The 20,459-nt window shown below is 61.4% G+C and overlaps 11 protein-coding genes across 11 annotated transcripts in view; 8 read left to right on the forward strand and 3 right to left on the reverse strand.

Annotated features, from left to right (window-relative positions):
• The window catches only part of RHTO_05648 (ATP synthase subunit alpha), a gene marked incomplete at both ends in the record, with an annotated part of 2,553 nt that extends 1,975 nt beyond the window's left edge, over positions 1–578 (forward strand). The window contains 3 exons of the mRNA XM_016419309.1: positions 66–320; positions 381–409; positions 468–578. Coding sequence (XP_016269837.1) covers positions 66–320; positions 381–409; positions 468–578 — 395 coding nt within the window. The remainder of the gene's footprint in view (positions 1–65; positions 321–380; positions 410–467) is intronic.
• Positions 579–996: 418 nt separating this feature from the next.
• Positions 997–1,865, reverse strand: RHTO_05649 (zinc finger, MYND-type domain containing protein; the record flags this gene model as incomplete). The annotated part of the gene is made up of 3 exons (XM_016419310.1): positions 997–1,416; positions 1,520–1,678; positions 1,746–1,865. The coding sequence occupies 3 exons, from the start codon at positions 1,863–1,865 to the stop codon at positions 997–999; spliced, it is 699 nt and encodes a 232-aa protein (XP_016269838.1).
• A 293-nt stretch (positions 1,866–2,158) lies between these two features.
• Positions 2,159–3,319, forward strand: RHTO_05650 (zinc finger, MYND-type domain containing protein; the record flags this gene model as incomplete). The annotated part of the gene is made up of 4 exons (XM_016419311.1): positions 2,159–2,278; positions 2,339–2,473; positions 2,593–2,685; positions 2,762–3,319. The coding sequence occupies 4 exons, from the start codon at positions 2,159–2,161 to the stop codon at positions 3,317–3,319; spliced, it is 906 nt and encodes a 301-aa protein (XP_016269839.1).
• A 561-nt stretch (positions 3,320–3,880) lies between these two features.
• On the forward strand, positions 3,881–7,242 carry RHTO_05651 (C6 transcription factor; the record flags this gene model as incomplete). Its single annotated transcript, XM_016419312.1, has 10 exons — positions 3,881–4,338; positions 4,400–4,419; positions 4,475–4,610; positions 4,663–5,628; positions 5,687–5,906; positions 5,966–6,301; positions 6,358–6,411; positions 6,467–6,691; positions 6,750–7,146; positions 7,208–7,242. The coding sequence occupies 10 exons, from the start codon at positions 3,881–3,883 to the stop codon at positions 7,240–7,242; spliced, it is 2,847 nt and encodes a 948-aa protein (XP_016269840.1).
• A 144-nt stretch (positions 7,243–7,386) lies between these two features.
• Positions 7,387–9,237, reverse strand: RHTO_05652 (tRNA-specific adenosine deaminase; the record flags this gene model as incomplete). Its single annotated transcript, XM_016419313.1, has 6 exons — positions 7,387–7,591; positions 7,656–7,727; positions 7,830–7,950; positions 8,031–8,672; positions 8,730–9,001; positions 9,059–9,237. The coding sequence occupies 6 exons, from the start codon at positions 9,235–9,237 to the stop codon at positions 7,387–7,389; spliced, it is 1,491 nt and encodes a 496-aa protein (XP_016269841.1).
• Positions 9,238–9,388: 151 nt separating this feature from the next.
• Positions 9,389–10,519, forward strand: RHTO_05653 (phosphatidic acid phosphatase type 2/haloperoxidase; the record flags this gene model as incomplete). Its single annotated transcript, XM_016419314.1, has 4 exons — positions 9,389–9,760; positions 9,827–10,001; positions 10,066–10,200; positions 10,266–10,519. The coding sequence occupies 4 exons, from the start codon at positions 9,389–9,391 to the stop codon at positions 10,517–10,519; spliced, it is 936 nt and encodes a 311-aa protein (XP_016269842.1).
• A 264-nt stretch (positions 10,520–10,783) lies between these two features.
• On the reverse strand, positions 10,784–11,681 carry RHTO_05654 (histone H3-like centromeric protein A; the record flags this gene model as incomplete). The annotated part of the gene is made up of 4 exons (XM_016419315.1): positions 10,784–10,898; positions 11,005–11,111; positions 11,196–11,329; positions 11,540–11,681. The coding sequence occupies 4 exons, from the start codon at positions 11,679–11,681 to the stop codon at positions 10,784–10,786; spliced, it is 498 nt and encodes a 165-aa protein (XP_016269843.1).
• A 424-nt stretch (positions 11,682–12,105) lies between these two features.
• Positions 12,106–14,049, forward strand: RHTO_05655 (MFS monocarboxylate transporter; the record flags this gene model as incomplete). The annotated part of the gene is made up of 8 exons (XM_016419316.1): positions 12,106–12,395; positions 12,458–12,467; positions 12,529–12,768; positions 12,882–13,036; positions 13,088–13,295; positions 13,351–13,652; positions 13,712–13,908; positions 13,973–14,049. 8 exons carry the CDS (start codon positions 12,106–12,108, stop codon positions 14,047–14,049), a joined length of 1,479 nt encoding a protein of 492 aa, XP_016269844.1.
• Positions 14,050–14,882: 833 nt separating this feature from the next.
• RHTO_05656 (MFS monocarboxylate transporter) lies at positions 14,883–16,806 on the forward strand (the record flags this gene model as incomplete). Its single annotated transcript, XM_016419317.1, has 8 exons — positions 14,883–15,163; positions 15,227–15,257; positions 15,297–15,536; positions 15,646–15,800; positions 15,855–16,062; positions 16,115–16,416; positions 16,473–16,669; positions 16,730–16,806. 8 exons carry the CDS (start codon positions 14,883–14,885, stop codon positions 16,804–16,806), a joined length of 1,491 nt encoding a protein of 496 aa, XP_016269845.1.
• A 373-nt stretch (positions 16,807–17,179) lies between these two features.
• Positions 17,180–19,331, forward strand: RHTO_05657 (protein of heat shock protein DnaJ family; the record flags this gene model as incomplete). Its single annotated transcript, XM_016419318.1, has 8 exons — positions 17,180–17,226; positions 17,305–17,844; positions 17,909–18,058; positions 18,211–18,388; positions 18,480–18,767; positions 18,856–18,978; positions 19,062–19,127; positions 19,194–19,331. The coding sequence occupies 8 exons, from the start codon at positions 17,180–17,182 to the stop codon at positions 19,329–19,331; spliced, it is 1,530 nt and encodes a 509-aa protein (XP_016269846.1).
• A 232-nt stretch (positions 19,332–19,563) lies between these two features.
• RHTO_05658 (Ankyrin repeat containing protein) lies at positions 19,564–20,443 on the forward strand (the record flags this gene model as incomplete). The annotated part of the gene is made up of 2 exons (XM_016419319.1): positions 19,564–19,759; positions 19,980–20,443. 2 exons carry the CDS (start codon positions 19,564–19,566, stop codon positions 20,441–20,443), a joined length of 660 nt encoding a protein of 219 aa, XP_016269847.1.
• Positions 20,444–20,459: the final 16 nt, after the last annotated feature.

Genomic DNA, 20,459 nt, shown 5'->3' on the forward strand with positions numbered 1-20,459 from the left:
GGCGGTTTCGCTCGTAGCGCGGGAGGCAGAGGAGAAGGTTGGTCCGAAGGAGGTGAACTGACTAGGCTCGCTTTCTCTCCTCCTCGCTGCCTTCCCTTCGACCACCTTGAACAATCACCTACGTGCGATCTCCTCCGCCCTCGGAACGTCACGACTTCCCCTTCTCTCGTCGCCTCCTCGTCTTCCTCGACCTCTCCCGCTTGCTCGCCTCTCGCCGCCCATATCTCGCCTCATCTCGCCTTTCGCGCACGTCTCAACGTCTCGACAATCCAACGACTCGCATTTCGCACCAACAGCCAGCCTTTGCCCATCGAGATCCAGTACGTGACCATCCCTCCTTCGACGACAGAAGGCCTTCGCTGACCTACTTCCACACACAGGGTCCCGATCATCTACGCCGGTGTTAACGGTACAGGACTTGACAGTTCTCCAACCTGAGACGCTCGACTGACCTCGGACTCACGCAGGTCTCCTCGACCGCGTCCCCGTCGACAAGATCGGCGCGTGGGAGGCGTCGTTCAAGGACCACCTCAAGAGCCAGTCGTCGCTTCTCGAGAAGGTCTCGGCCGGAAAGATGACCCCCGAGCTCGACGCCGAGATCAAGAAGACGGTCCAGGAGCACGTCTCGCAGTTCGTCTCGGCCTAAGCGGTGGTGTCTGGCCTGGCGCTTGAGCGGAGCGGAATAGAAGGGCGGCGGAGGTTCCGTGAGTCCGAAAAGAGAAGGGGTTCCCACATGCAGTCGTCTCCCCTTCCTCTCTCTTTCTCTCTCTACGTGTGTGCGAATCTGAAAATGGCGTTCTCTATCTCTCTCACTCTCTGCGTATGAGCGAGCTTCTAGCGAGATGCGAGGAGAGCCTTCAAAGGAGACACGAGGGCGAGTCTTTGCGCCGGCTGGAAGATGCCAGCCTCTCAGCTCCGTCTCAGGCAGCAGGATATCACGACACGAAGCGTCACTGCGTTGCAAGGTAGGAATGCATTTCCGGCGATCCGACAGACTCAGCGCACCACGACGAGGCGAGGCAACTTCACGATGGAGTCGAGGAACGCCGCGACACCATCGCCGACCTTTCGTGCTGCATCAGGATTCGCATTGGCTGGGTCTTCCAAGTAGAAGAAGAGGCGGTTGGTTGCTCCGGTGAGGTACTTCATCGCATGCACTGCGTTTGCCGGCTTGCTGAGAGCCACAAAGACGCTAAGCCGGTGAAGGTAGCCCGTCAACCAAGGCGGTGGGTCAGACTCGAACTCGTTAAGATGAGATGCCTCGCCGAGTAGCGTAAGAAACTCGATGCCTTCCGTCGTAGCGGGCTGCTGGCTGTGCGCGGACAGGTGCACCCGTACAATGCGAAGAAGGTTTCCGTGTAGGGCTGGCGGGTACGTCTGCAGGTGTGAAGGCTGAGAGAGTTCTTGAAGGACTCGCTACGGGTACGCATGAATGCTTCATCAGCGAAACAATCGGAGACAGGAGCCCAAGTGGGGAGGAGCGCAAAGGCATTTCGCTGCGCGGGCAGTGCACGACCACCTGCAGCTCCTGAAAAAGCGTCGCGGAGTGGGGCATGACGGTGTTGATAGGCAAGTCCAAGATCCGCGTGGCTGCTTCAGCTTCTTTGGGCGTAAGGGGAGGCCAGCGGAACGGGTTGGCCTTGCCAGGCCCGCAGAACATCCGGTGCATGTGCCAGGCCTGGCTTGGTGAAGTATAGTCAGTCACTTCACGCACCTGTGAGCCTAAAAGGTGAAGGGAGACGCACGAGTTTCTGGTGTTCCGGCGAGCAGAAGAAGAGGTCAACTCCTGCCTTCGCGCACGCTGAGCACCGGTTCTTCGTTTCCGTTCCGCACACCAAGCATTCTCCCATCGTCTGCGTGTCCATCGCTGGTAGTCGCAAGCTGTTGTCGCGGTGCAAACCGAAGTCGACCGCGAGGACTGATGAAGTTGGCGAGGTGGTGAAGGAGAGCGTGAGAAGCGAGGCGCCGGTCACTAGACGCTCGAGAGCAGTCGTAGCACGGTCACAAGCAGCAAGCAAGCCCAATCTGAAGCAGCGAGTGAGGAGGACGAGGGAGACCCGCGCCCTTTGGCCTCCCTTCGACCTCGACCGCTCACTTTGCTCCCGCTCACGCGTTCGCCTGCCTAGCTGACCCGCTCAGACTGCTCTTAAGTCCGAAAATGACCTCTCTGACTGCCCGCCGCTGCATCGTGTGCGATGCTGAAGCGACCAAGCGATGCTCGTCCTGCGCCAGAGAAGGCATCGACCTCTTCTTCTGCTCGCTGGAACACTTTGCAGAGGTGCGTGAGGATTTATTTGCTGCATCTGAAATCGGCTGAAGCGCTCAATTTCGCTCGCAGGTCTGGTCAGGCCACAAACCGTACTGCGGGAAGGACTCGTCCTTCCTCTCTCAGCCGTTGGAGCAGGAGATCGCCGTTGCGCGTGCACTATGTGGCGTACCGCTGCAGACAACGGTCGTGAAGCACCTGGTCCAGGTGGTTTGGGGCGCGTCGAAGGCGGATTATCAGTCTCTGGACGGCCTGCGCTTGCGTCAGTCGATGAAGGCGCGTTTTTTCCGTTGTACCCTGCGCATGCACGCTGACGCGCCATGCAGGCTATCTGGGGCTTCGACCCGGTTCAGACGGAACTCGGCGCGAGCGATGTTGACGACGAAGGCTCCTTTCCTTGCGAGCTCGAAAAACTCCAGGTTTCCCTGCGAAGGTACGCTGTCGAAATGAGCAGAATCATCGTCAAACACCGTTGACCATTGGTCTCGCACACAGAGTCTCCTCGACCACCTCGAAACACTCGGTCCGGACGAGCCTGACCTTGTCCCGTTCCGAGACGTTCTCATCGCCGGCATCCGGTCCATCAAACCTTGCCCTTCATCGCTTCCAACTCTCTGGCGCGCCGTCAGCAACATTCGCCAGCTCCAAGGCATCCTGCTCTTCACTGCCGCAACCGAATGGCTCGAAGCCCGGCACAAGGCTGGCGAACCGCTTGTTGACCCGACGCACGAGCTCTGGTGGAAGCTGCTGAACCACCGGATCTGCCTCGCCTTTGCTCTCCCGCCAAAATCCGTTCCCGGCGAAGTCGAGTACGGCAAGCGTTGCTTCGAGACGGCGCGCGCCTGGATGCAGCGCGGGATGGACCTCGACGACCCGGACCTTGCCAAGGTCTTCTCGACCGAACCCCTGGCTTACAGCGTTGTCTCGCCCTACATGTGGCCGAGCAAGGCTGCCGACCCCACTCAAGCGCCTCCCGCCCCAGCGAAGAAGACGAAGAAGGTCACGAGCGGGAGCGCCAAGGTCAAGCTTAAGCTCGTGCAGACGCGCAGCTGACTTGACGAACAGTACCTCGACTGCAATGCGACGCTCCTTGACCACTCCGCTACACGCAAAGCGGCTCGACTCGTGAAGGTCCCCGTGCAGGCTTCGACAGCGACAGACTCTTCGCCCTCCTACCCGCCTCCTTTCGCTGTCGTCCTCCCAGTGACGTTCTCTCGAGATCGAGCTCTTCTAGAACACCTCAGCACGCCTGTACGAGGCTTGGAACGCCTCTCCCGCTTATAAGCCTGCTTCACTTGCTTCGTTTCGCTCCCGCTTGAGTCTCTTTATGTGCGAGGCTTCGCAAGTCACCACGAGAGCGTCAGAAAGCCTCTCGCCATCCTTCACGTCTTCCGCCCCCGTCCACCCCCGCGATCTCAACCCGCCGCTTCGCCCTCCACCACGCGCTCTGCGCGCTCCGCTGTGCTCGTGCGCAAGTGCTAGCGATTCAGTGAGATCGTACAACGACATCTAAGTCGCCCACGCCGCCCGCTCGCCTCTGCCCGCCGCGGCACGATCAAGCGGGGCCAACTCCACAACGAACAGCGGGAGACGAGGGTCGCGTGCAGCTGCTAGATGCAGGGCAGCCCGGACACGGCTTTTCCGACGCTCCACAGTCTCCAACCAGGCGTCCAGCAGCACCAGCAGCGCGACCAGCCCATCCCCGTCTCTGGCGATCCTCATCAGCGTCTGACGCTCACCGACCCGTACGCGGCGATTAGAGCGGCTCAGATGGACCAGCGAGTACATCAGGACGCGTCGGTGAACGCAGGCGGCGGCCTTCTGGTCGGCGCTGGAGGAGCGGGAGCAGTCCGTCCCTCAGCAACCGTCGGGGCAGGTTCTGGGTCTGGAAACGCCGCCAAGGGCGCTTCGACGAACAGTGGAGGAGCATCGACCGCGAGGAAGCGGACGGCGGACGACTTGGCGAGCGGCGGAGGATCGACCAGGGCCGGCGGACGAGGGAACGGAGGGACAGCCGAGAAGAAGAAGCGGAGCAAGGCGGCTTGCGCGAGCTGCAAGAGCGTCAAGCAGAAGTGCGTCTCCTCCTACAGGTGTCCTAAAGCGAGACGCTGGCTGACACCCTTCGCTTCGCAGATGCGAAGGGCCGCCTTACGGTGCGCTCAAACTGCCTCTATCCGCTTGTATTCGTGCTCACGCCTTGCTTGACAGTCCCTTGCCGACGATGCGAGCTCTACAAACTCGAGTGCAAGTTCCCGCCCGGCACGAAGACGATCCCCCGACCTCCCGATAGCCCGGCGGCGGACACTAGCTCGAGCGAACCTGCGGTTCTCAGCAGGATGGAGAAGTGCGTCTACCCGCTTCCTAGTGCTGGAGACGTGCTGACGACTTCCGCCCAGGCTTCTCTTCGAGATGACGACGCGTATGCGGACTGTCGAGTCTGCGCTCCACATCAACCCTTCCGCCAACGCGGCCGACGACGACTCCGTCGATGCCTTCCCCAACCGCGACCGTTCTCCCTCTCCTAACTCGTCCGAAGACGGCAACGACACGGACGACAACGCGAGCGTCACGAGGCATCTCGCTGCCTCGGCAAACCCGCTTCACGAGATCAACGCCACGATCGACTCAATCCAGGGTGCGCCGGCGCCGCGCATGTCGGTGATGGAGATGAGCGACTACGGTTCGCCGGACGTCCTGCGGCGCGGGGTGTTGAGCCCGGACGAGTGCCAGCAGCTCTTCGACTTTTTCTTCGCTTCGCTTCATCCGTGGGTGATGATGCTCTCCCTTGACGAGGACCGCAACGCCATGGCGGTACGAACCAAGTCGCCCCTCCTCTTCCACACGATCCTCCTCCTCGCGACCGCCTACTCCTCGCCCTTCCCTCAGCAACTCCACCTCACCCTCGTCACCTTCCTCAACGCCATTCTTGCTCCGCAACTCCTCAATCCGCAGCCACACGAGCTCACGACCGACTTCCTGCGCGCGATCGACCTCCTCAACCTGTACAAGCCGACCCAGTTCGGCGCGCGACGACTCGAAGGTCTCGACGACAAAGACGCGATGCGACACTCGAAGCTCAACGGTCTCGCGAGCTGGATGCTGCAAGGTATCCTTGCGCGTACGGCAGAACGACTGGACCTGAAGGACGTTGTGAGCAAGTTCTCGCGCGCCTACTCGGCCAGCGCGAGCGGTCAGCCGATTCCGAAGGACCTCTTGCGCGACCTCCGGCTCTACTACTGGCTACTTTCGAACGACGTACACGGAAACGTCCAGAGCGGAAGGAGGTGCAATATGGAGGGCGCGCAGGCGCTCACCACGACCCGGCTGTTCTCCTCGCTCGCCCTTCAGCCGTTCGACGTTCGGTGCGTTGCCTTCCCCCGCGCATGGTCTTTAGACGACTGCTGACGCTTTTTTGTACAGCCTCGCCGCCTCAGTCGAGATGTTTGAAGTTGCGCGCCCGATCCTCCGAAGCTACAGCTACGAGCGCACGCGGAGAATCCCCAAGCCCGACCTCGAGCGGTACAACCAGGGTATGCGCTCGTTCGACGACACCTGGATCCCGGTGCTCATTCGCCAGCTCGGAGTTGACCCGCTCGCAATGACGGTCATCTCGCCTTTCAGGGAGTTCATCACCCTCCAGGTGCGCGCCCTCCCTTTCCGTCTGGCGTCCTCGGCATGCTGACTGTCTTGCTCTCACAGTTCCACGTCACCTGCTACACCTCGTGGAAGAACACGCGCATGTACGCCTCGTCGGACGGCTCGAGCAGCGAAGGCCGACCGTCGAGCAGCAGCGACAACCGACCGAAGCGGATGCGTACCGACGGACCGCGCAGCCTGAATGACTGGGAGTACGAAGGCATCCAGCGCCTCGTCAAGTCGGCCGAGTTCCTCCTCTTCTCGCTCAGCGAGGAGAGCCGGGTCGTCGGCCAGTGGAGGAAGGTGCAGTGGGAGGAGGCGGAGCGGTCGGATGGCTGGAGGAAGCTCATCCTCGACGACCAGATGGTGGAACAGAGCAAGTGGGGCATGGACGCGATTGTGCGTGCTCTTCGCTCTTCCTCGATATTGCGTTCTGACGAGCCTCTCCTTGGCAGACTTGCGTCGCCTACGCCTTCCCCATGACTTTCCTCACCAAGCTCATCGGAGAGGTGCGTGTCAGAACTGTTTATTCGGGTGCGCAGTAGCTGACCCTTGCTCCGACAGGGCCTCGTGACGGCGAACCTCGTCGTCAACCGCACCCCGACTCCCCAACCGCCCTGGCTCTATACCCAGAAGCTCCCTCGCCTCCTCGAACTCGGGGCCGCCTTTCTCGATGCTGTTGCGACGAACGACTTGCACCCTTCGCGCGCGCAGGCGAACGTCGTGCGAATGCTGCTCGAGACGGGCGTCAAGGGTCGCTTGCCTTCGCCGACTGCCAACAACGCCCCTGTAAGCGCAATTTTCGTTTGCAGTCACGGATGTTGAGCTGACAGGACTATGTTCGCAGATCTCGTTCGCCGGCGCGGCCAACTCCTTCGCGCCCGGCCAGGCACAGCAGCAGCGCGTCCAGCAGGCGCCTGCGGCCTACCCTCCTGCGGCACACCCGTCCTGGGCGACGTCGCAACCGCCTCCGCCTGGCCAAGTCTACGGCGCTGGCGCCGGCATCTACGCGACTGTCCCGCCCAACTCGAACCCGACTCCTCCGACCGCTGCGGCCGTGCCGATGGACGACGCGCTCGGACTCGTCTTGAACGACTTTGAGCCGCTGTTTGGCGAGTCGTGGCAGTGGGGTTTCGGGCCGAGCAGCGCGGATCCGCAGACGATGCCGACGCCGCAGACGAGCAGGTTGACACCCGCTGCGTTGGGCCAGCCTGGGTCGGACGTCGACTGGTCGGCAGTGTCGGGTGCGTTGCTTTGCGCTAGTCTCGCAGGACGACGGAGCTGACCTGACTCGCTTCCCGCCAGCTCTCACGAACCCGCTCGCGCCGCCGCCCAACTAAGCCGTCATTGGATTTCCTTCTCTCCTCCTATTACTCTCACCATCGCGATATACATCTGTTGTTCCCTCGAAAACCCATTCGTGCCGACTCGCTATACTCTCTCAGTAAAGTCCCATCTGTGTTGAACGTCCATGATATCCGATATCATATTCCAGCGACCTCTTGCTCGTCGCTACGAGAGCTCAATCTGCCCTGCGCATCGAATGACTCCCATGGCTGGCCGCTGACGAGCCAGCCTGCGAAGGGTCCGTCTGCGCTGCGAACGAGCGACTTGAGGCGTTGGTAGCGCGCGGCGGGGGAGGAGGGAGGAGCGGAGTGTTTCGCTTGGAAGTAGGTGAGCGAGGGAGGGCTGCGAGTGGGGAGAGAAGGGAGGTTATAATAGGAAGGTCCGCGAGGAGGAGACGGGCACGCACGGTTTCGTCGAGTCCAGCTGTGCTTGAAGCGCGCTTTGCGTCTCGAAGAGACTGAGTTTGGAGAGGCGGGACCTGAGAGAGAGGGGTTAGCGAGGTGCGCAAGACGCCATGGGCGATGGATCCGGAGGAACTCCCATGCGACTCTTCCGCGGACCAACAGGCACTCGCACTCACCTTCGCTTCGCATCGAGCGGTTCTCCAGGCTTGCGCTTGTTCGACGCGCCTTGCCGGATACCGTTATTGATGCCCTCGACGGCGGGAAGAGAGGAGGGTAGGTCGGCGACAAATGAGAGGGCTGCGTGAGTGCGTCGCTCGTCAGCGTCTGGGCCCGCACAGCTTCAAGAGGGCTGTGAGGGACAAAGAGAGGTTACGTACACTCGCCGCAGCTCAGGACGTCTGTTAACTCGCACCCTTCCTTCGCCGCAACGACTTCCCTCGAATGCTCGAAATCGCGGTCCGTGAAAGCAGCCTTCGGCACGCTGAACTCCCCCTCATCCAACCCCGACCGCCGCGCCCAGTCCTCGAGTCGCCCGCCAATCGCTCTCCTCACCTCCTCGCCCACCTTCTCCCTCAACTCCTCCTTGATTCCTCCAACAACGACCAAACTCAGCTTGACTTTCTCCACTCCGTCGCCTAAAGCACTCAACAGACCTCCCTGCATCCCGAGCAGAGCCCAAAGCGCAAGTTTGTCGCTACAGGAATGGGAGGTCGTAGGTGGTGAGTCGGCGCGGCCGGGTTTGGTGCGCAAAATGGAAAGGGCGGAGTAGGCTACTCTGCCGCGGTGCACTGTTGGGGGAGTCGCAGGGGCTGAGGATGTTGACGGGCAGGTGGGAGAGGAGCGAGAGGTGTGCAGTCCGAGGGAAGCGGCTTCGACGAGGGCTTGGTGAGGCGTCGCAGGGGTCACTGACGACGGCAGCGTCTCCGCAACGACAGAAGACGACGTCTGCGGCACTTCTGGCGCAGCAGGTGCATCGGACGGCGCGCTAAGCGAGAGAAAGAAAGTCGAAGCGTCGCCGCCTGCGAGAAAACAACGGTCAGCTCGCTCACAACGCGGCGGGACGGAGTCGTACTCACAAGGCAAAGTGCTGATGTACATCGCGACCTGCCACTCGCTTCTCAGCGCCCACGATCCCCTCGCCGTCCGCTCGAAGTACCTCCTCTCCTTGCCGTCTCCTCCTGCTCCCTCTCGCTCCTTTCCCTTGCCCCGCTCGAGCTCTATCTCCCGCTCAATCTGTCTGTACATCCATCGCTTGAAGCCTCGACGAGCTACGACCTCGGCGTGCGAGTCGTGCAGGACATCGCCGTGCACAGGCAGTCGAGCGTGAGGAAGCGCTTTCAGGCCGGTCCTGGAGGACGAGGAGGTCAGCGGGCGCTCGTACGGAGTGCCAGGGGTTTGCACTCACCCTATTGACACGCAACGAGCCTGCTCGTCGCGATACAGGACCACCGCTGCTAGGACGGTCCATTCGGGGTGGTTGCTCGAGCGACGCCTGGGCTTGCCGTTCGCTGGAAGAGCGGCGTAGCAGGAGAGTGCAGCACGAGTAACGACTTCGTGCAGCTGGGCGTGTGCCGTATCGCCCATTCCTCCTCATGTCCCTCTCGCGACGTCAATCACCGAGACCTGGAGGTTCGGACACTTCGCCTCTTGACAACGAACCATTCGCTTGCTTTCCTTGCTCTGTGCTCTTTCCTGACGAGGCTCGTGCTACACATCGAACCGGTGCGACACGCGAATGGCTGGCCTCGTCGCTCGCATCCGCTCCAACCCCCACCTCCGCTTCCTCACGCCCCCGATCCTCGTCGACTGGGCCGTCGTGCTCATCCTCGGACAGGCGACATACTACGTCGAGCAGATCTACCCCTACGAGCGCGACCCAGCGCACTACCTCAACGACCCCGACTTCCAGTGGCCTCACGGAGGCGAACGAGTCCCTGCGTATCCAGGCAGCCTCCTCGACCAGTTGACCTGGTACCTGCCCATCCTCGTCATCGTCCTCGTGGGCGGCCTCTTCAAACGGAGCTTGCATGACGTCCACCACGGCATCCTCGGACTGAGCGCAAGTCGGGCGTTCATGCGTATGATCGTCGAGTGCATCAAGAACAGGGTGCGTTTTGATCTCTTTTCAGCTCTACTTATCGTGCTGCTCGTGCTGAACATGGTTCGCGCGCAGGTCGGCCGCCTCCGCCCCGACTTCTTCTCCCGCTGTCAGTGGGACGCCGTTGCGCACGCCTGTACCGGCCCTCTTGCCCTTGTAAAGGACGGCAGGCGCAGCTTTCCATCCGGCCACTCGTCGACGGCGTGGCAAGGGCTGTTCTTCCTCAGCTTGTACCTAGCCGGGAAGAACGGTGGATTCCCACCCCTCGCCTCTCTGCGTTGCTTTCCTCTGACGGTTTCGGCGAGTACAAACAGGCGCCTATGCGTTCGCGGCCCCCTTCCCTCGCTCAGGACCCCTCCAATCCCGCCTCCTCCGCCTCTCGATCGTCCTCGCACCGCTCTTCGTCGCAGGGTGGATTGTCGTGACTCGTCTAGAAGACCACTACCACCGTTCGTCCTTGCCTCTCCTTCCTCCTGCCTTCCTCACTCATTAACCCTGAGTTTGACCCGTGCAGACCCAACCGACGTCCTAGCCGGCTCCTTCATAGGCGCCTCGACCGCCTTCTTCTCCTACCTAACCTACTACCCCTCTCCACTCATTCTCTCCACCCCGCCGGGGTCGGAAGAAGCGGAGGAGAGACTGAGGGTTATGGAGCGCCCGAAGATGGTTTATGGAGTCAAGGAGGTGAGTGATGGGTGGGAGGAGGGGGAGAGGGTGGAGGAAGGGAGGGTGAGGTTGGGCGGTGCGGATGGGGAGGTGGTTGTGTGAGGCTGGCCGAGCTTAGAACATGCGGCGAGGCGGTCGAAGTAGACTTTGGCGGAGGCTTTCTCGTACGAGGGGACACAGGCGATGTATTGGACTAGCTTTATTGATCAATCAGAAAGCTATTCTATACAGTCCTACATCCGTTCCTTCCGACGCACCGCGCACACCATCCGATCCAAGCGAAAGACGTCGAGGAACCAGTACAACACTCCTCCTCATCCTCCGGGGTATCGCCAACTCCAGCTCGAACTGAAGGGTAAAGGGGGATCACATAAAGTCGCCACGGATACGGCGGACGAGTTGCATGTCGCGCTGCATGATTGTGACGCGTTTGGCGTGCAGGGCGCACAGGTTGGAGTCTTCGAAGAGGTGGATGAGGTAGCTGTGCCACGGACAGTCGCGTCAGTCTACTCGTACAGCCTGGATGAGGTCCCTGCTCGCTTGAAGCGAGAGCTGGAGCACAAGGAGTTGGAAGAACCGAGACGCACGCTTCTGTCGCCTCTTGCAGCGCCAACAGCGCCGAACTCTGCCACCTCAACCCAGGCGCGTTACCCTCCTCGTCGTCCGCCAAGAACTCCATGGCAATCTCTCGTACCTGTGCGGCAACCGGTAACATTCATCAGTCTTCTCCTCCTGGAAGTCTCGAGAGCAGACTGAAAGCGGGAACGGCTTGACGCACCAACCGCGCGAAAGGAAGTCGCCGCAACAAGAGATCCGTGCCCTTCTGGTAATGCCGGATCTCTTGCAGCGCGCGAGTGCCCGGTCGGAAGCGTCGGGGTTTGCGTTGAACGGGTTGGGCGGCGGGTTGGCCGTCTGTAGGCAGGTGCGCGGGGTCAGTACGTTCGAGAGAACCGTAGAGATCGGCTGAGAGCTCAAAACAGCCTCTCTGACGCTGCTGTCGAGCTCATCACGCCGCCCCAAGTATCTCGAAGGAGTGACCCTCTCGCAGAGCCGCCGCGAAGCCCGCAAAGCGCCTCCAGCAAGCCTCAAAAGCTTCAAAGAGTGTGGGAAGCTGCGACTCACGCCTCGTCTTGCCGCCAGTGCTCTTCCTGGGACCCTTTCCAGCCCCACCTCCGAGCGTCTTTCCCGCGACCTTTTTCTGCACGACCGCCTTCTTCGCGACCACTGTCTTCTTCGCAGGCTGTTTGCGAGGCGTCTGTGCCATCGTCTGGGGTGCTGGAGGCGGTAGGAGGCTGAAGAGTGATGTCAATCACAAATGGAGGAGGCGAGACGCGGGTGACGGCTCGTTTGCGCGCGTTCGAAGCGGTGCGGCGAGTGATAGAGGGTCCAGTGAGCGTGTATGAGCGTGCACAGGCCAACAGCGGGGCGGAACAAGCGAGTTGAAGAGTTGGTCGCCAGGAGAGGGACGGCGACGACGACTTGGAGATGGCGACCTCGCTCGACTCGCTCAGAAGGGCTCGCCGAGGGCAGATTGGATCAGCTGGGACTCTTACGACGCTGTTAGCCCCGCTCGGACACACCGCGCTGACGTGCACCGGCGAGTCAAGTCTCCACTTTGCGGGTTCCCTTCGTCGACGCTCTCGCGCTCTTTCTGTCGCTCTGCTGGTCTCGCTAGACTCACAACGACGATGGCACGAGCCTTGGAACCCATCGAGCTCGACGCCATCACGCCCGCGCCGCCGTCGCCAGCGCACTCGCGTCCCTCGACCCCTCCCTCGCTCAAAACCCCCACATCCTCGTACCCACCCTCAGAGATCCTGCCGACGACTGGGAACGGCTTCTCGACGACGGAAACGACGAGACAGTCGAGCTTGCGAAGCCTGAACCTCGAGCACGGGGAGGGGACGGCTGTCTCGCTTCCTCCCATGGATCGTGGACGAGGAGCGTGGCAGTTTGTTGTGGCCGCGTTCATCCTCGAGTGCGTCCAGTGTCGACCCCCGAAAGTGTTGCGCGCCCGCCGCTGACCCTTGCGCTCCGCAGGACCTTCATCGCAAGTCTCGACACTCCTCTTTTCCGCTCCTTCACCCTGACCGAGGCTTCCTTCAAAGCAGTGGGGCTACAGCTATTCGTTTGCGACAATCCTCGTATACCTCCAAAGCACCCCTCCATGGTCATCCTCCTCGCTGTCCGCCCTCTCCGCCATCGGATCCTGTCAACTCGGAATCCAGTTCTGCCTGCCCATCGCCATCGTCATCGTCTTCCGACGGTATCCTGACTGGGTCAAGACGAGTCTTTGGGTGTCGCTCGTTGTCAACTGCGGAAGTATGCTCCTCTCGAGCTGGGCGACCAAGGTGCGCCGTATTCCGTCCTTTTGCCGAGCCGGCTCTTTCGCTCGCGACTCCGGAAGCGGCGGACTGCTGCTTGAGTGTGACGAGAACAGTCGACTGACCCGCATTCATCGCAGGTCTGGCAACTCATCGTCTTGCAAGGCGTCGTCTGCGGCACGGCCGGCGCGATCCTCTACGCTCCCGTGCTCATTTGGCTCACAGAGTGGTTCCACGAGCGCCGCGGTCTCGCAGGCGGCATCATCTGGAGCGGGACCGGCATCGGCGGATTCCTGTGCGTCCCCTTCCTCTCCTCCCCAATGTCTCGCTGACGGGCGTTCGACAGCTTCCCCTTCCTCATCTCCGGCCTACTCTCCAAAGTCGGTTTCGCGTGGATGATCCGCGTCTGGTCCCTCCTCACCGCCGTCGTCTTCGCCCTCTCGGTCTACATCGTCAAGCCTCGCATCCCGCCGCCGAGAGTCAGGAAAGGCGAGCGTGGGCCATGGCCGGCTTTCCCATGGAGAGTGCTTACAGACCCGGTCTTCGTGACGATGGTGAGTGCGCTGCCTTCTTCAGATTGGTCGTCGGCTGACGATCATGCTCCGGCAGGCCATCGCCTCTCTTTTCGCCTCCCTCTCGACCTTCCCGGTCTCGCTCTACCTCGCCACCTACGCCTCCTCACTCACGACCTCCACATTCGTCGCCGAAATCGTCGTCGGGATCTACAACGTCGCTGCATCGGTCGGCTGCACCGTCCTGGGTTACGTCTCCGACTGGTCGTACACGGCCGCGACGATCTTGTGCGGCGTTCTCGGAACTATCATTGCGCTTTTTGCATGGGGTTGGGCGGATACACTTGCAAAGACGTACGGGTTTGCGGTCTTGTTTGGCTTTTCCTCGCAGATGATCGTGTGCGTCAGGCCTCTCTCCTCTCTCTCCTCAAGTGGCGCTCACCCTGGGAACAACACAGCGCCTGGTCCGGTGCCACCCGCGACGTAGCAGGCCAAGACCCCTACGCCGCCGCGATCACCTTCTGCCTCCTCTCCTCCGTCCGCGGCATCGCATCAATCGTCATGCCGCTCGTCTCGCAAGGCTTGTACAACCCCAAGCTCAAGAACGACGCGACGAGTTGGGGAAGGTTTGGGTTCGAAAAGATGATCGTGTTTGGTGAGTTGCGAGCGTTTCTTTTGGATGACGAGTGAGGTCGAGGCTGATGGCTTCGAGGGCGCAGTTGGAGTGACGGCGTTTGCGTCGGCGGTTGGAGGGCTCGCGCTCGAGTACATGCGGAGGAAGTACAAGAAGGCGTAGACATTAGCGGCAGAACAGGAGAAGGTCGAGGGAGAAAATGTACATCTTTGTTGACGCCCGCTCGCTCGTCGCCGGGTCTCTCGCTTGTGTCAAGACCTTGATAGCGTGTCTCTGAGCTCACTAGCGGACGGTGACTGCCACAAGAGCGAGGTCGAGGGAAGCCCTTCTTCACAACTCGCCTCCTCCTCCTCCTTCTTCCCATCTCCTCGCTTCGTCTCGCTCGTATCGCTCTGGCTTGATCCCTTACGGCTACTGCATTCTTTAGGATTTGGCAGACTCGCTCGCACAGCCTTATTGGTGCGTCCCATCCTACTTTCCGTCTCTCCGCCGATAACTGATGAAGCGGTCGGTCGGGAGCAGCACACGCGCTGAGACGCTGTGCGACCGCAGGCCTCGCTGGACTCGATCCCCGCGATCTCTCCAGGGCTCGCCAGGCGCAAGCATGCGGAGCGCGAGTCGGATTCGACGCAGACGCACGCTTCTTTGGCCTCTTGCGGCGTCAACAACGTCGGGATGCGCAGAGCTTGAGTCTCGAGCGGTGCAGCCGATGTTAGCGAGGGCACGCTGGTCGTCGAGCAGGACGAGCGCCTTCGAAGCTTGACTCCACGGCAAGCCACCGCGGATTTACAGGTCGGACCGGTCGCTCCGCTCGACTCGGGGCTCGGAATGAACGCCCTCGTTGACTTTGCTGGGACTCCTGGCGTGTGCTTCCACGGTCGCTCGGCGGACTCGGACGGATGTCGACCCAAGAGTCAATTCTTCCACTTTTCCTCTCCCATTTCGCCGCACGCTCTTTGCTTCACTCTGCTAGTCTCGCCAGATCTGCATTGGCGATGTCACGACGCGTTGAGTTTGATACAATCACGCCCGCGCCGCCGTCACCCGCTTACTCGCGACCTTCCACACCGCCTTCCCTTGAACCCCGCACGTCTTCGTACCCGCCTTCGGAGATCCTCCAGTCGATTGGTGATGGCGTCTTGACGACGGAGGCGACAAGACAATCAAGCTTGCGGAACCTGAACCTCGAGCAGGGAGAGGGAACCGGCGTCTCGCTTCCTCCGACGGACAGAGGTCGAGGAGCGTGGGAATTCGCCCTGGCAGCTTTTATCCTCGAGTGCGTCCACCTCTTCTTCCTGCGCGTGCTGCGACTGCGGCTGACCCGCCTGCACGCCCGCAGAACCTTCATCGCAAGTCCCGACGCTCCGCCTGTGCATTGCTTCACCTGACCGAGCTCTTCTCGCACACAGTGGGGCTACAGCTACTCCTTCGCCACAATCCTAGTATACCTTCAAAGCACTCCGCCATGGTCTTCCTCATCGCTCTCCGCCCTCTCCGCCATCGGATCCTGCCAGATCGGAATCCAGTTCTGCTTGTCACCTTTCGTCGTGATTGTCTTCCGACGGTACCCTGACTGGGTCAAGGCCAGCCTCTGGGTCTCGCTTGTCGTCAGTTGCGGCAGCATGCTCCTCTCGAGCTGGGCGACCAAGGTGCGCTCGTTTCCTTCGTTTGCTCCCATCTCGCCGTACCTAAGTCGGCCCGCCCTAGCGCTTCTGCCAAAGCTTCAGAGGAAGGGTGACTGACACGTTCGTTCTGCAGGTCTGGCAACTCATCGCCTTGCAGGGCATCATATGCGGAGCGACTGGCGCGATTCTGTACACTCCCGTATGGATCTGGCTCATCGAGTGGTTTGTGGAGCGTCGCGGACTTGCAGGCGGCATCATCTGGAGCGGAACAGGCATCGGCGGATTCGTGTAAGTTCCCATCTCCTCCTTCCGAGGCCCTCGCTCACGGTTGACGCTCGGTAGCTTTCCCTTCCTCTTCTCCGGCCTACTATCCAAAGTCGGCTTCGCCTGGATGGTCCGCGTCTGGGCCCTCATCACGGCCGTCGTCTTCGCGTTCGCCGTCTACATCGTCAAACCTCGCATCCCGCCGCCAAGGGTCAGGAAGGGCGAGCGTGGTCCTTGGCCGGCTTTCCCTTGGAAGGTCTTGATCGATCCGATCTTCGTGGGCATGGTGCGTCGTCAACGCATTCGACCCGGTCGACCGCTAACGCTGCTCGCCGCAGGCTCTTGCCTCTCTTTTCGCCTCACTCTCGACCTTCCCCGTATCGCTCTACCTCGCTACCTACGCCTCGTCGCTCACCACTTCGGCCTTTGCGGCGGAGATCGTCGTGGGGATATACAATATCGCCGCATCAGTCGGCTGCACCGCGTTAGGCTACGTCTCGGACTTGTCGTACACGGGCGCGACGATCTTGTGTGGCGTCCTCGGGACAGCCATTGCGCTATTCGCGTGGGGATGGGCGGACACGCTGGCGAAGACATACGGTTTCGCGGTCTTGTTTGGCTTTTCCTCGCAGATGATCGTGTACGCTCCTCTTCTATTCCTCGCCTCTCAATCTGCGCTAACCCTCGTGCTCGCAGTGCGTGGTCCGGCGCTACCCGCGACGTAGCAGGTCAAGACCCCTACGCCGCAGCGCTCGTCTACTGCCTCCTCTCGGTCGTCCGCGGCGTCGCGTCAATGGTCATGCCGCTCGTCTCGCAAAAGCTGTATGACCCAGCGCAGAAGGGTGATGCGACGAGCTGGGGACGTTTCGGATTCTTGCGGATGATCGTCTTTGGTGAGTTGGGAGCTTCTCTCGCTGCAGGGCATCAGGGCTGACGAGTCTGTCCTTGCGCAGTGGGAGTGACGTCGTTCGTGTCGGCAATTGCGGGCGTCGCGCTAGAATTCATGCGGCGGAAGTACAAGAAGGCGTAGAAGTCGCCGTCTCCTGGGAATGCATCGGTTGAACGGCAACGAACCCATTCCTTGACAAGCCGGCGTACTCGACGGGAACACAGCGACGCAAAATGCCTACGGTGGCTGCCTGAACCTCTGCGCGCTGGTCCTTACGCTCAGACTTGTCGCTTGTTCTCCTCCGTCTCCCCTTCCTCGCTCGCTTTCGACGCATCCCAGGTCAAGGAGTTTCCTAAGGCGCTTGGGTGCTCCGTACGACGCTCTTCGCACCTTGTTGACAGAGCTCGCCTGCTTGACCCTCGGGCCTCCTCGACCCCTCTCTTTTCATCAGTCGACCCGTTCTCCCTCATCCTCCTCGCGCCACACCCGCTCAATACGCTTGAACACGCACACGATGGCCAAGAAGAAGAGCAAGAAGGGTTCTACGGCTACGCCCAAGCCGTGCGTCGCGCGCGCCTCTCTCGCTCGCCACTCTCAGCGACCTGACTTCGAGCGCGTTTTCTTGCCTCTCGCTCGCAGTGCGGCGCCTCAAGCTGGCTTGCCAGGCTCCAATGGAATCGTGCACGAGCAGCCCAGGCCCGCTCGCGCGCAGAAGCCGACTGTGAACGGGACAAGTTCGCCTGGACCCTCTCCTCCCGGGTCCTTGCCTCCCTCGACACACGCTCAACACCCTCTCACACTTCCAGCAACCCCTCCTCCCGCCGAGCGCACTCCACAAGACACGGTCCGCGAGGCCTGCGACCTGCTCGAAGTCGGTCTCTCCGGCGAAGCCTACTCGCTCCTCCTCTCGTCCTCGTCGTCTTCGCTCCCCGCCCCGCACCCCTCCAAAGCAGCCGAGATCGAGCGCTTGGCGGGACACGTCTCGTCTATCAAGCTCGCGCTGCGGGAGAAGCAGTTCGACCGCGCTTTGAAAGAGTGGAACGAGGCCAAGCTCCTTTGGTCAAAGGAAAGTGGGAGGGGAGGTGGAAAGCACAGGGGCGGGCCGTGGGCTGCCAAGGTGTGGAAGTTTGAGGCGCTCGAGGGCGCGAGGAAGTGGGGCGAACTCGAGAAGTTTGCGAGGTGCGCGGCAGTCTTCACCCTCTGAGTCGAGGCGAAGCTGACCTTTCCCTCGCGCTCAACGCAGCGACACGCTCGGCACCAAGCCGCAAGACCGCCAGCTCGTCTTCTACTACAAGACGCAGGCGCTGTACCAAGTCGGCAAGTTCGCGGACGCTACGACCGCCATTTCGAGCGCGCAGGAAGCGGTCGCGGGACCTATGATTGAGAAGGTCAAGTGAGTTTTGCGCCGGTTTCCTTGCTCGTTCTCGCTCGTGTGCAGGCTGGAAGCGACGCCTATGGCCTCAGTAAACGATCTGCTTCAGTCCCGAGGCGTTCGCCCAGACCCTTATGCGAGCGTGACTGATTCCCGCCCCTCCGCCTCGTCAGGATCCTCGCCGACCGCATCCGCCGGGTCCGCACGCTCAAAGACGAAGGCAAGGAAGCTTTCGACGCTGGTAAGTACAAGGTGGCGATCGGCAAGTACACCGACGCGCTCAAGGTCGATACGGGCAACAAGGCGGTCCAGGCGCTGTTGTACCTCAACCGCGGGTTGGCGCTTTACAAGGTGCGTAGCGAAGCTTACTTGATTGCTACCGTCCGCCGGGATTACCCGATCAGAGAGTCGGTCCTGACTGCGCAAACTCCCCCTGGCGCAGAACGACGGCGCCCTCCAAGCTATCGAAGGCTTGACCGCTTCCATCTCCCGCGCTCCTACTTGCAAAGCCTACCGCCTCCGCTCCCTCGCCTACCGCAAGCTCGACGACCTCGCGAACGCCCTCAACGATTTGATCAAAGCCGCTTCGCTCGCTCCTCCCGACAGCGCTGAGAAGAGGCAGATCGAGAAGGAGAGGGATGAGGTGAGGAGTGAGAAGTTGAAGGGGGATGCGGAGGAGAGGAGGGAGGAAGAGGAGAGGAGGTGGAAGGAGAAACAGGCGAAGAGGAAGGTGAGTTTGGCGGGTCCTCAGGTTGTCGCTCTTGACGCTGACGGAGGGTAAGAGCTGACTAGCTGTCGAGTGCCGTCGCCACTCACAGGACCACTATGGCATCCTCGGCATCGACCGCGGCGCGACGACGACCGAGATCCGTGCCGCGTACAAGAAGCTCTCGCTCGAGACGCACCCGGACAAGGGCGGCGATGAGGAGCGCTTCAAGGAGGTGCGTTACCGACCCGCTCTTACGAATGCTGGCGCTCGAGCGCTGACTACAGCTTCCCGTCAAACTGCGCTGCGACTTCGCAGGTCAAGGCGAGCTACGAGTTCCTCTCGGACGAGCGGCGCCGCGCGCGCTACGATATGGGCGACAGCGTGCGTCTCCGTGGCTCCCTAGCGGGTAGATAGAGCGCAGGAACTGACGACCATCTTCGCTCGCAGGACGCCGAAGGACCCGACTTTGACGACATGTTTGGCGGTGGCGGCGTCCCCTTCGCCTTCTTCTTCAGCGACTTCTTCCACACGTGTTCGCATGGCGGTGGAGGCGGCCGCGGAGGTGGCCGTGGGCGTGGGAGGTAAGTGGGACGCGAGGTGCGGTCGCTTGTTTCGAGCCGGGCTTCGCGCCAGCTCACGTGTTCGGTCTCTGTGGTTTGTTGTCGTCGTCTGAAAATGTACACACTCGCTTTGCACGCTCACGTCGCGAAGAAGAGATCCAGCGAGTCGACAGGGGAGCCTTGCACCGCCCAAAGTCCCAGCTTGACCTCGTCCACGCCTTCACACTCGCTTGACGGGCTCAGCAGCGCTCTCTAGCATGGCAGACCGACCTCAACCCTCAGCCGACGAGCTCGCCGCTTTCCTCGACTGCTGCCGCTTTGGCGACGTCGAGCAGGACGACTTGGGCGACATCCAGCGCTTTGCGGCGCACTACGGCGACGAGTGGCTTGCAAAGGCCAAGGACGACCGAGGGAACACTGCGCTGCATATGGCGGGCGGGAACGGGCACACCGGTGAGTTTCGCGAGCGTCTGTCGAGCCCAGGACGGGCGACGAGGAGATGAAGGGCGTGAGGGGCTGCGAGGGCTTTGTGGGCGCGTTTAGGCTGCTTGTTACAGTCAGAACATGTGTTCAGTCCAGCTCATGCCCTCTCACACCGGCCTCGCCGCGTTGTCGTACTCTCGCTGACCTCTTGCTCCTCGTCCAACCCCTCTCTTCTCTCCCTCGCTCGCAGACATCGTCCGATGGCTCCTCCCTCGCCTCCCCGAATCAGCCCTCATCGCTCAAAACGACGCCCTCTCGACGCCTCTCCACTGGATCGCCCTCAACTACCACCTCCCCATCCTCGAACTCCTCTGCCCCTTGCTCCCCCTCTCCGCCTTTGAAATCAAGAACCAGCACGGCAAGACTGCAGTACAGGAAGCCGAAGAGGCTTGCGAGGCTTTCGTCGTAGGAGAGGCAGATCAGGAGACGGAGAAGGGGAAGGAGAGGGTTAGGAGGGAGAAGTGCGTCGCGTATGTGCTAGGATGCATGGGACTGGGAGTGAAGAAGCCTACGGGTGGGGATGAGAGTAAGGCCGAGGAGGCGGAGGGAGAGGTCAAGGCGGAGAGGGGTGAGGACGACGAGACGGTCAAGCGGTTGACGGAGCAGGCGGAGAAGATTAAGCTCGAGCAGGAGGCCAAGGTCAAGCAGGCGTAGACCATCGTTCTTCACT

This window comes from Rhodotorula toruloides, assembly GCF_000320785.1.
Source record: "Rhodotorula toruloides NP11 unplaced genomic scaffold Scaffold35, whole genome shotgun sequence".
NCBI lineage: Eukaryota > Fungi > Basidiomycota > Microbotryomycetes > Sporidiobolales > Sporidiobolaceae > Rhodotorula > Rhodotorula toruloides.